This window comes from Myxocyprinus asiaticus, chromosome 48, assembly GCF_019703515.2.
Source record: "Myxocyprinus asiaticus isolate MX2 ecotype Aquarium Trade chromosome 48, UBuf_Myxa_2, whole genome shotgun sequence".
NCBI classification, from domain to species: domain Eukaryota; kingdom Metazoa; phylum Chordata; class Actinopteri; order Cypriniformes; family Catostomidae; genus Myxocyprinus; species Myxocyprinus asiaticus.
This window is the reverse complement of record NC_059391.1, coordinates 22339710-22352239: the sequence shown is the minus strand read 5'-3', so window position 1 is coordinate 22352239 and position 12530 is coordinate 22339710. Positions and strand designations below refer to the sequence as shown.

Genomic DNA, 12530 nt, shown 5'->3' with positions numbered 1-12530 from the left:
GTTACAGTTGAAGTCAGAAGTTTACATACACCTTAGCCAAATACATTCAAACTCAGTTTTTCACAAGTCCTGACATATAATCGTAGAAAACATTGCCTGTCTTAGGTCAGCAGTGATCACTACTTTAAGAATGTGAAATGTCAGGATAACAGTAGAGAGAATGATTTATTTCAGCTTTAATTTCTTTCATCACATTCCCAGTGGGTAAGAAGTTTACATACATTTTTGTTAGAATTTGGTAGCACTGCCTTTAAATTGTTAAAATTCCAGCAACTTATTGCGAGAAGCTTGTGGAAGGCTACCCAAAATATTTGACCCAAGTTAACAATTTAAAGGTAATGCTACCAAATACTAACAAAGTGCATGTAAACTTCTTACCCACTGGGTAAATAAATCATTCTCTCTACTATTATCCTGACATTTCACATTCTTAAAATAAAGTAGTGATCATAACTGACCTAAGACAGGCAATGTTTTCTACGATTAAATGCCAGGACTTGTGAAAAACTGAGTTTGAATGTTTGAAGGTGTTTGTAAACTTCTGACTTCAACTTGTATATACAGTTGTGCTCAAAAGTTTGCATACCCTGGCACACCGTCTTTTTCCAGAGCAGCCTGTATTTCTCCTGAGGTTACCTGTGGGTTTTTCTTTGTATCCTGAACAATTCTTCTGGCAGTTGTGGCTGAAATCTTTCTTGGTCTACATGACCTTGGCTTGGTATCAAGAGATCCCCGAATTTTCCATTTCTTAATAAGTGATTGTACAGTACTGACTTTCATTTTCAAGGCTTTGGATATATTTTCCATCTTTATAAAGTTCCATTACCTTGTTACGCATGTCTTTTGACAGTTCTTTTCTGCTCCCCATGGCTCAGTATCTAGCCTGCTCAGTGCATCCACGTGAGAGCTAACAAACTCATTGACTATTTATATACAGACACTAATTGCAATTTAAAAAGCCACAGGTGTGGGAAATTAACCTTTAATTGCCATTTAAACCTGTGTGCGTCACCTTGTGTGTCTGTAACAAGGCCAAACATTCAAGGGGATGTAAACTTTTGATCATTTGGGTGATTTCTGTTACCATTATGATTTAAAAAGGAGCCAAACATCTATGTGATGATAAATGGCTTCATATGATCACTATCCTTAAATAAAAGACAGTTTATTTGCATGATCAGTCATATTTTCAAAATCAATGCCAAAATTTCACAATTTCTACCAGGGTATGCAAACTTTTGAGCACAACTGTATACAGACAGACAGACAGACAGGCAGACAGATAGATTAACACACGTTTAAACTATTCATACCCAATGGATAAAATTAAGTCCCACACTACATTTTTTTCCTGTTGTACATCCTGTCACAGTATGAAGTTAAAAAATTTTACTATTAAGATTGACTTTAATAACAAACAGAAAATGTTAATGTGATTTTACTTGGTTTAATAAAAAAAAATTGTTGTGGCAAGGCTTAGAGACTTAACCCTGAGACTTAAAAAAGTGAGAACTGCCTCGACATGCTTAAGTGTATTCACTTTTGACCATTACATCAGCTAAACTGCACATTTATGCACTCACCGATGGCATCCCATAACAAAAAGCCTCCTGTCATGGCCATTGCACGCTAATGGAGTTACACGATTGGCCTAGCACATGTTGATAATGGCTAGACTGTGCCAGCACATATTCGGGATAGGATGTTGTGCTGAACCGGGCTACAGGAGGTAAATGGTCACATGTTAGTGAACGAAGAACACTGTATGTGGCATAGTCATCCTCCCTGAGGGGTTCTTCTATTCTGGAGTAGCCCAGTCCTGAGTGGATGTCCTGACTGAAGAGATTTGCCATTCTAGTACTTCCATGAGGGTGATGTAAGGGAATCCGGGACCCTTCGGATAAGTCTCTTCTGTAGATGTACTCATGCCCGTCCAAGTCATTCATTCCCGTAATACAATATGTGACAGTCGGGGGCGCTGTTGTCACAAAGGTGCACATTAAAAAGACAAAAAAAAAGCACATTAATTTACACATTTTGTATAAATAACTGCTTTGTTCTAATATAAAGCTTCCAAATATAACCAACTAATTTAAATAGTGGAGTGGTAATATTTGTTCTTGTCCTTAATTGGTTTGTTTACTTTGAGGAATACTGGAAACCTTTTGTCCACCTCAAGAGAAAATTTTTTTTGTGTTTTGGGACACTTACCAGTTACCTAAGAAATTAAGCGATTTTGGACGATTTAAATAACCAATATTAATCGACTACATCGACTTATCTTACATTTTAATATGTATTATACGTTACACATTAAAGAGCGCGAAAGTGGCACTTGCGCTTGCGCAAGAGTTTAAATGTTTCACGCGCATGTACAACTGTCAGCGTCAGAGGTCGCATGCATCAATCTAAAAAAATTTTTTAAAAAATTTGTTTTTATTTTTAATATAACACTACACTGCATTTAGGTGATTTGATTTTATCCTGATAACCTTTGACGTATTCACTCAAAAATGTTGGGGTTCATTTTAAAGTGGCCGCCCGCGCAGTAGTTGTTTATTAATCACAATATAAGCATTACTAAAACATAAAGTAAGCATTATTAAAGCGGGGTAACACAATGTGATTTGGAGGTGGTGTTTGCATCATTGCATGACATGCTTATGAAACTAACCCCGCCTCCAGCTGCAATTGAAGCACTTTTAAGAGTGTGTGTAGTGCTTTCGGCGTCTTGAAGATGAATTTCAGCTTCAGCAAGTGTCACTCTGTGCTCATCACGGGCGCGAGCAGAGGTCTCGGACTGCAGATGGTCAAGCAGTTGGTCGCTGTGCCGGAGAGACCAGAAAAGATCATTGCAACTGCCCGAAATCCAGCCGCTGCTAAGGTACGTCTGTTAGGGCTGTTCGATTCCAGAAATTTAGGAATCGATTCCGATTCCTGGTTTTGGAATCGTTAGAATGGATTCCAAGAGTCGATTCCAGACCCATATAATCGATTCTTTTTCGATTCTTTTTCGATTCGAACAAAAAAAAAACGGAAGGCAAAGTTAAATCTCATAATAAACAGCTCAATGCAAAGATTTCTTTCATGATGGTCTGTATGCACATACCAAAGCGCGATGATTCAATCCCATGAGATACATTTGAGGGAAGTTTGAGTAGATGCGCCTGTATTTCCAAGAACTACCGAAAATAATCTTAAGAACACCATTTAAATTGTCTGTTACCACTCACGAGTTCTTGTTTAGAAAGAGGTTTATATTAGAACGTATAGTAATTGTCCATTTGTCCATCCATGTTACATTTTAACGTGTATTTAACCTTTTTGAATTATTATTATATAATCATTTATGTAAAATTGTGTCAAATGTAGGCTAATATATATATATATATATATATATATATATATATATATATGCAAAAGGTTTTAAACACTGTAAAGATGTCGAGAGCGAGTAGTAGCACAATGATCATTTAAATGTTAATGTACCGATTTATTGATGTGAACTGGGAAGCTGACTCAACTCTACCATCTCCTTGTTGCAGACTTGTGTTGTAACATCGGGGAAGTTATTACTGTGTGCCAATTTACTGTCACAAATTTGGCATTTTACTTGATTATTAGTTTAATCCAAAGTAAAATACCGGCAGACTATCCAGGTCTGGAAAGCAGATGTGTTGAAGGATTTGTGGGATTACTTCATACAGATGAACAAACGGAGCGGATTTGATTCAGAGTCAGATTGATGATCGTTAAGATGCATTTTATAATCATTTTGTAAACTGTATTAGTGCTGTTAGGCTTCTAAAACGTGTAGTAGTTCAGTGGGCGAGGAAATAAACACAGTCCGAAAATATCAACCGGTTTCCCCGGAAGGAATCGACTCCAGCTTTGGAGTCGATTCCAATGTTTCGAATCGAATCTTTTTGGAATCGATTCCCAGCCTTAATGTCTATGCGCGCAAACTTGTAACAGAATGCAAGACAGCACCTGTGTTCGATAGCGAAAATATTCATTAAGTTGCTTAATGAGTGATTATCGTTTAATTTCGTGCCAGGAACTGCAAGAACTCGCGAAGTCGCATCAAGGGATTCATGTCATATCGCTTGGTGAGTTTGTTTCTTTGTCACGCCACGTGACTATTGTATTTACTACACAAAGTGTAAAATCTTGTATCTAACGTATAAGTATATATAGGGTTGGGAGGGTTACTTTTGAAATGTATTCCACTACAGATTACAGAATACATGCTGTAAAATGTAATTTGTAACGTATTCCGTTAGACTACTCAAGGTCAGTAACGTATTCTAAATACTTTGGATTACTTTTTCAGCACTGGTAGATTTTTTTCACATGTTTTGACTATAAAAACTCTGCCAGTACAGTAAGACAAAATACACATGTTAAAAATACATTCTCTGAAAAACCTAAATATCTTATGCAGTGTTGTTTCTAAAACAAAATAAATCAAATTCATCTTGTTTTAAGGATTTTTAGATATTTTTACAGGAAAACAATACAAAAATTATCATCAAGAATATGATTTTTGCCCTAATATCAAAGGTCTTACTAGAAAAAAAGAAATTATGATCTTACGTGAATTTACTTGATAAAAAAAATATGATCGTCCCTGGTAACATGTGCATGTAAAATGGCTAGAAATAGCATTTTAGCTTAGTGTAAAGCTGACAATTTACACAAGGTTTATTTCTATTTTTTCTGCTCCAAACTTACTTCAAACTTACTTCTCTGTCTGATTTAAATTGTAACTGTAGTGAATAGTTACTTATATTTTGTATTTTAAAATACGTAATCCCGTTACATTCCACTACTCCCCAACTGTGTGTGTGTGTGTGTGTGTGTGTGTGTATATATATATATACACACACACACACACACACACACACCACATATATATAATACCAGTAACCAAAAATAATGCTGTATTTAAAAAAATTATTGAACTATTTTATTGTTTTGCTTGCGAAGTGCAATTCTTACATTTGTCCTGCAGATGGAGACAAATGTTAAGGGAAAGACAATGTAATGTCAGACATTTTAATGGGAATAACAAGAGACTGTGAGGGATAAACTTTCCATCTCTTCAATGGCACGAAGGTTATAAACAGTGCTTGAAGAGTTGGGGGTGTAAAATATACTCCAAGGCTGTTTTTGTTCGCAACGTATGTTTATTTAAAAATAAGTAAATAATCTTAGGGGTTTATAAACTGAACTGGGGCCAAACTTTTTTATCCGTATTTGTCTTACCTAACACTTTTATTGTAACATGTAAAAACATAACGGTTAATAATGTGTTTATTTACATTAAAATAGTATTTAAATAACATTTTCAAGGTCTGGCTGTAAATTCCTTCTTAAGTTCTGGCTGAAGAACAAATATGACCTTACATCCTCAACTAACAAATAGGTTTTGATTAGCTTTACTTTGAAAATTAAAAACGTACGAAATAGCAATTTATGAAAACTGAGAGAAAATATTTAGATCTGCTAAAGTCTGTAATGTATCTTTGTCAATATCAACACACATAAGAGAACAATGGCAATCTAATGCAGAACTGTATTTTTACACATAATAAATGTTGCCTAAAACTGAAAAAGTGCATTATGTCTGTTTTTACTTTTTTAAATGTTATCCTCCCATTAAATGGGGGCAAAATTTGCCTTCCTTATCCTGCACATATGAATTTGCACACAGGAGCCAGACACTTGTGCAGAAAATACTCATTAGAAACGGTGAACAAACTGATTTGATGATGTTCAGGATTGAAAACGATGTAGAACCAAACCCTGTCAGGATACAGGTATAGACATGTTCAATGGCAATTCACATAATGTTTTTACGAGCACTACAGAAAAGAATGGAGAATAAAATGTATTTTATTTGAAGGTCCAGTTATCATCATCGTTTTGCCTCTTGTGAAAAAAGGTTGTGCATATGAGCTGACGTCACTTCTGTAACAGCTGTGAAGTATGTTGTTTTTTTTTTTTTTTAAGTCTGTAGTTTTGACTGCACCCAGCAGCTAACCAATTTGCAAAATACATTTGAGTGAAACTGAACTGTGTCCAGACAAGGGGCGAAAGACCGAGCTCTTGATCTGGGCACTCTGACGGGAGCATGGCATCACAGTTTATTTATAGCCTTCACTGAAAGTTTTGTGAAAGGGCCCTTTGTGAGATAATTAACTTTATTAATTTTGTTTGGAACAACCTTTCGAGTGGCGTCCTCTTCCCGAAGTGCTCTTCAAGAGCGCATAAATGCCGTTTGAAAAACGTCCAAGCTGAAAAACGCGCGCTCCTTCGGAAATGGACCGTGTGTAGGTGATGTTGCACGTGTTGAGTGTTGTTAAACTCACCGCTGAGTTTTGTTCAGAGAGCGTTCGGATGTTTACCGCGATTTTATCCATATCATTTGTAAGGTGAGGTAAAATGTTTGGCGGGCCGCATCAAATCACTGACTTGCATTTAATAAAGACATTACATCGTACCGAGAGACTCTTTGAAGTGGTGGTATGCAAGAAAAATGCCGGTACTCTAAAATTATAGAAGTGCAGGTACTGCGTACCATCCCACTTCAAGCACTGGCAATAAAGCTGTAAAAAAAAAGCTAATTGATCACATCTGATTTTCCACAGCTCATGTTGTCTGGAGTTCTTTGTATGCTGAATGTTCTTGGACAGATATTTTATCAATGTTTTGTCCGTGGAACGATCCAAAACAAAGCACTTTAAACTACAGTACAGCCCATTGAAGAGTGTATGTCTATCCCTCACAGCCTCGTTGTCATTCCCATTAAAAATCAAAGATGGCGCTAGCGTGAATAAGGTCGATTCAACAACTAGTTGACACATTTGCTGTTGGCCTGTACACATTTAGTTTAAAATATCAGAGTAAACAACACAAACATTTTTAATCAATGTAATGCTGTACCATTTATAAACCGTTTTAATAACTCTAGTTTAATAAATATACCAGTATGTGTATCAAAGTAGTGTAAGTGCATTTCCATTATTATCATATGACACTTTTATTTGTATTATTTATTACTTTTTAATTAATTTGTTGTTGTATTAGTAAAACCCTATTAAATCAGTGTGATCAGATGCCATATGCCATAGTTTGATCTTTGAGAATCTATATGTTAGTTTAATCCCAAAGTTGACAAACGTAACTTTTAGCGGATATATGCAAACATTCTTAAATATTAAAAATCTTTCTTTTTGGGGGGGGGAAAAAACAGACCAAAATGCTGATGACTCCTTTTGCACACATGGGCGTGTCCAATTGATTTATCCAATTAAATGCTCTCTAGAATGACAATACCTGCCCATGACTAGCAATAAAGCAAAAAATTTAGCTAAACTCTCATAAAATGTCTTTTTTTTTTCTCTATCTCTCTCTCTCTCTCTCTCTCTATTCTCTTTTTTTCCCCCAGATGTCACCAGTGACACCAGCGTGGATGAAGCAGCAAAAGATGTAGACTCAGTTGTGGGTGCTAATGGGTTGAACTGCTTAATTAATAATGCCGCAATTAACATATCCAGCGATCTGAACACAGTAACTCGAGATGTTGTAATGAAAACCTTTGAAAGTAACACAGTGGCTCCTCTGTTTGTCACCAAGGTACAAATATGGCTGGAAGATGCTTTTAGTAATATACATTTACAACAATGCATTCATTGATGCTCTTTGTAAGTTAAAAAAACTTCAAACTTAGTCTGAAAAACTTCAGGGATAGTTCACCCAAAACATGTAAATTCTCTCATCATTTACTCACCCTCATGCCATCTCATGTGTGTATCACTTTCTTTCTTCTTCTGAACACAAATGAAGATTTTTAGAATATTTCAGCTCTGTAGGGCCAAACAATACAACTGAATGGGTACCAGAACTTTGTGGAGCTTCATTTTTTGGAGCTTCAAAGTCAGCGTTCAAGTAATTCATAAGGCTCCAGTGCTTAAATGTACACTGGCAGCCAAAAGTTTGGAAGAATGTACAGATTTTGCTGTTTCAGAAGGAAATTGGTACTTTAATTCACCAAAGTGGCATTCAGCTGATCACAAAGTATAGTCAGGACACTACTGATGTAAAAAAAAAAAAAACGCATCATCACTATTTGAAAAAAGTAATTTTTGATAAAATCTAGACAGACCCCATTTCCAGTAGCCATCACTTCAACACCTTACCCTTACGTAATCATCCTAAATTGCTAATTTTGTATTAGAAAATCACTTGCCATTATATCAAACACAGCTGAAAGCTATTTGGTTCGTTAAATGAAGCTTAACATTGCCTTTGTGTTTGTTTTTGAGTTGCCACAGTATGCAATAAACTGGCATGTCTTGAGGTCAATATTAGGTCAAAAATGGCAAAAAAGAAACTGCTTTCTCTAGAAACTTGTCAGTCAATCATTGTTTTGAGGAATGAAGGCTATACAATGCTTGAAATTGCCAAAAAAATATGAAGATTTCATACAAAGGTGTACACTACCGTATTCAAAGACAAAAGACGACTGGCTCTAACAAGGACAGAAAGAGATGTGGAAGGCCAGATGTACAACTAAACGAGGATAAGTACATCAGAGTCTCTAGTTTGAGAAATAGACGTCTCACATGTCCTCAGCTGACAGCTTCATTGAATTCTACCCGCTCAACACCAGTTTCATGTACAGCAGTAAAGAGAAGACTCAGGGGTGCAGGCCTTATGGGAAGAATTGCAAGTAAAAGCCACTATTGTAACAGAAAAACAAAAAGAAAAGGTTAGAGTGGGCAAAGAAACAGACATTGGACAACAGATAATTGGAAAAGAGTGTTATGGATCTTAACCCCATCGAGCTTTTGTGGGATCAGCTAGACTGTATGGTGCGAGAGAAGTGCCCGACAAGACAGCCACATCTATGGCAAGTGCTACAGGAAGTGTGGGGTGAAATGTCACCTGAGGATCTGGACAAACTGACAGCTAGAATGCCAAGGATCTGCAAAGCTGTCATTGCTGTACGTGGAGGATTTTTTTGATGAGAACTCTTTGAAGTAGTTTAAGAAGTTTTTTCAAATTGTAGTAGTAATTTTTCATGTTATTAATGTCCTGACTATACATTGTGATCAGTTGAATACCATTTTGGTGAATAAAAGTACCAATTTCTTTCCATAAGAGCAAAATCTGTATGTTATTCCAAACTTTTGGCCACCAGTGTATATCTTTAGAATCAATATTATAGGTGTGGGTGAGAAACAGATAAATATTTAAAGGGGTCATGAACTGAGAAATCAAAATTCCCTTGACCTTTTGACATATAAGAGGTCATTGTACTATAAAAACATCCTGTAAGCTTCAGAACTCAAAACTTTCTCATTAGTCTAAAAACAGCTTATATTGAAGCCAATCTGCCAAAACGACAGGATGTGGAATGTTCCACTTTATTACGTAATAGTGTGGCTAAACACCGCCTCCGCGGAAGAAGATCAACGACTGCTTCTACATCACTGCCTGTTTAGCCCCGCCCACCGATTCACGCATGTAGTAGGTAAATAACGAGAGAGGCAAACGCATGTTTACGCAGAAACCAAACGATAAAGATGGCTCCGAAGACAACAAGAGGCTGTGCATTGCCAAGTTGTGGAAAAACACAGTCTTTGCATTGCCTTCCTTCTGATCCCAACTTTAGGAAAGAGTGGATGAACTTTATTTTTAATGAAGTTCCAGACCACGTCAGTGATTCGTTTACAAACAAGGCACAATTCGACGCAGGATTTTCAGAAAGATTGAAACTAAAAGACGATGCTGTGCCGACTATATTGGATCTGACAGTAATGTTACTCATACTTGTGATGCGACTGTTTTTATTACGTGGTCACTATTGCTTTGTTTGTTATTACAGATTGTTTGATACGTACTGAGTATTTATGCATTTTTAACTTAAATCACAGCAGCGTCCATCTATGAAGGATATATGCTGTCAAACATACATGCAGAAGTTTACATCGGTGGGCACACAGCTGGACGATGAATATAAGAAGGACAGCCTGACAACCGATGGTGCATTCATTTATACTTCGTTTACATGAAGCAGCGCGAATTATCCTTTGTCAGCTATAACTGTATTAACGCCTAGTATCTAAACTTTATATGCAACAACCAATTAAATAAAAATGTGTAATATGCATAAATGTTAACAACATAATGACACAAACAGCTTAATGTAGCGTTTTCGGCTAAACTCTAATATAATGTAATAGGCCAACTACCTCACAAATACATCAAGTATCAAACGCTCAAACATGTATGGCTGAATTTCACCGGCTGCCATTTCTCAACATCGGAAGTTTTCAAAACAATTCCACACATGTACTGACGGCGGCGTTGAAAATGTTTAAATATGCAAAACTGTTGGCCAATCATACCAGTAGGCATTTACTTCCGAGTCTACAATCCGCCACGCCTACTCAAACGGTGTGTTACGATGAGGGGGGTCAAAACAGGACAGAAAATAGCCTATTATTTCTAAATTATGATGTCTTTTTATGTAAAAATCTTGATAACATTATAAGTGGACCTCAGAGAACAGTACAAGTCCCCTTTAAGACTTCTTTAAGTCCTTACTGTAAATCTCTACTTTCAAATTCACATTCAGCCACCTACTGGTTGTGGCTGGTCAAAGGTAGAGATTAAGAAGGGAAGAAAAACAACCCACACCTATCATATCACTTCAGAAGATATGGATTATGTCACTGGAGTCTTTTGGATTACTTTTATTTTTTTTTGAAGAGTCAAAGTTCTGGCACCCATTCACTTGTATTGTATGTACTACAGAGCTGAAATATTCTTCAAAAAATCTTTGTATTGTGCAGAAGAAAGTAAGTCACACATCTGGGATGGCATTAGGGTGAGTAATTGATGAGAGAATTTTAATTTTTGGATGAACTATCCCGTTAACACCTTAATTAGTATGATTCATCTGCATGTTGTTAAATGGCACAAATGCTTTCAGGTTTACTCTATTGCTTTATACTTGATACTGTACAGTATGTTGTATACTGTGTATTTGAAGAAAAAAAAATTAGTAGACCTTCCTCAAAGAGCTGTATTAATAGATCTTTACAACTCAGGAATAAGTTCAGTACAGTATCAGCAAGGGCTGAATTGTGGGTTTTGATCATTTAAAAATGAATCGACTCGTCAGTCCTAATGACTTTTCTAGGCCTTTTTGCCATTGTTGAGAAGGGCAGCAGCTCAAGGCAGTGGCATGGGAATGCACAGATCAGCAGTGGTCAATGTGTCCTCTGTCCTGGGATCTGTGCAGCTCAACTGGGGCGAGGGAGCGAGCTTCAAGAGTTATGCTTATAGAGCTTCAAAGGTGAAATACTTTATTATTTTAAATTAAGCTGATCGGTTTGGGAAGTAATAATTTTGGCTGCAGTTATTGGGCTTTTACGTGGTTAATGTGTGTTTTTTTTTTTTTTTTTTTTTTTTTTAAATATAGAGTGCCCTGAACATGGTTACAAGGAGTTTGGCCACTGATTTGAAAGCAGAGGGAATCTTGTGTGTAGCACTCCATCCTGGTTGGGTACGCACAGATATGGGTGGGCCAATGGTAGGTACACATGCTCTCTGTCTTTAAAGGGATAGTTCACCCAAAAATGAACATTGTGTTATCATTCACTCACCATCATGTCATTCCAAACCTGTATGACCGTTTCTTCCTCAGTCACCATTCACTTTCATTGCATCTTTTTTTTCCATACAATAAAACTGAATGGTGACTGAGGCTAACATTCTGCCTAACATTTCTCTGTGTTCCATGGAAGAAAGAAAGTCATAAGGGGTTGGAATAACCTGAGAATGAGTCAGTTATCTTCAGGTGAACTTTCCCTTTAAATTGACATGTTTTTGAAAATGAGAGATTATTTTTGGGTGACCTTTCTCTTTAAATGGACATTTTAATACAGTTTCTTCATTTTTACCTATCTTTCTATTTACTTATTGCTTACAGGCACCTTTGAGTCCAGAGGAGAGCATATCATCCGTGTTGAATGTAATTTCTGGATTAAAGGAGAAGGATCATGGTGGATATGTGGATTACACTGGGAGCAATTTACCCTGGTGAACATTTGTGTTTGTGTGTGTGTGTGTGTGTCATTGTCATTGTCATTGTTCAAGTGCCAAAGCCAGACCCCTGATGAGCTAAAACCAGAAAAACAGCCTGCAGGATTAATTATTCATAAATTCCGTTTGCATGTGTGTTTCCTGTGTTTAAGTGTCCCTGTATTCATGTGTATAGAATGTGTGTGCATGCAGATTCTATACAGAAATAAAATGGTGCTTTTGGGAAGAAAAGAAAAGGTCATTTTTATAGAAGTATATATAGAAAATCAAATTGTTTTGACTTGTCAATGAAAGGCTGTGATGCAGAGTATCTTAAACTATATACTGTTTGATACCTGTAAGTAATGGTCTGTCATGGTTGTTGCCTTTTCATGAATATAAAAATAAAATATAAGATAAACAATAGGGAG

The 12530-nt window shown here is 36.5% G+C and overlaps 1 protein-coding gene across 1 annotated transcript; it reads left to right on the top strand.

The window, feature by feature from the left end:
• Positions 1 to 2681: 2681 nt before the first annotated feature.
• LOC127437808 (C-factor-like) lies at positions 2682 to 12515 on the top strand. The gene is made up of 6 exons (XM_051692995.1): positions 2682 to 2884; positions 4058 to 4109; positions 7454 to 7641; positions 11216 to 11371; positions 11498 to 11608; positions 12008 to 12515. Exons 1-6 carry the CDS (start codon positions 2738 to 2740, stop codon positions 12119 to 12121), a joined length of 768 nt encoding a protein of 255 aa, XP_051548955.1. The 5' UTR covers positions 2682 to 2737; the 3' UTR covers positions 12122 to 12515.
• The last annotated feature ends 15 nt before the right edge of the window (positions 12516 to 12530 follow it).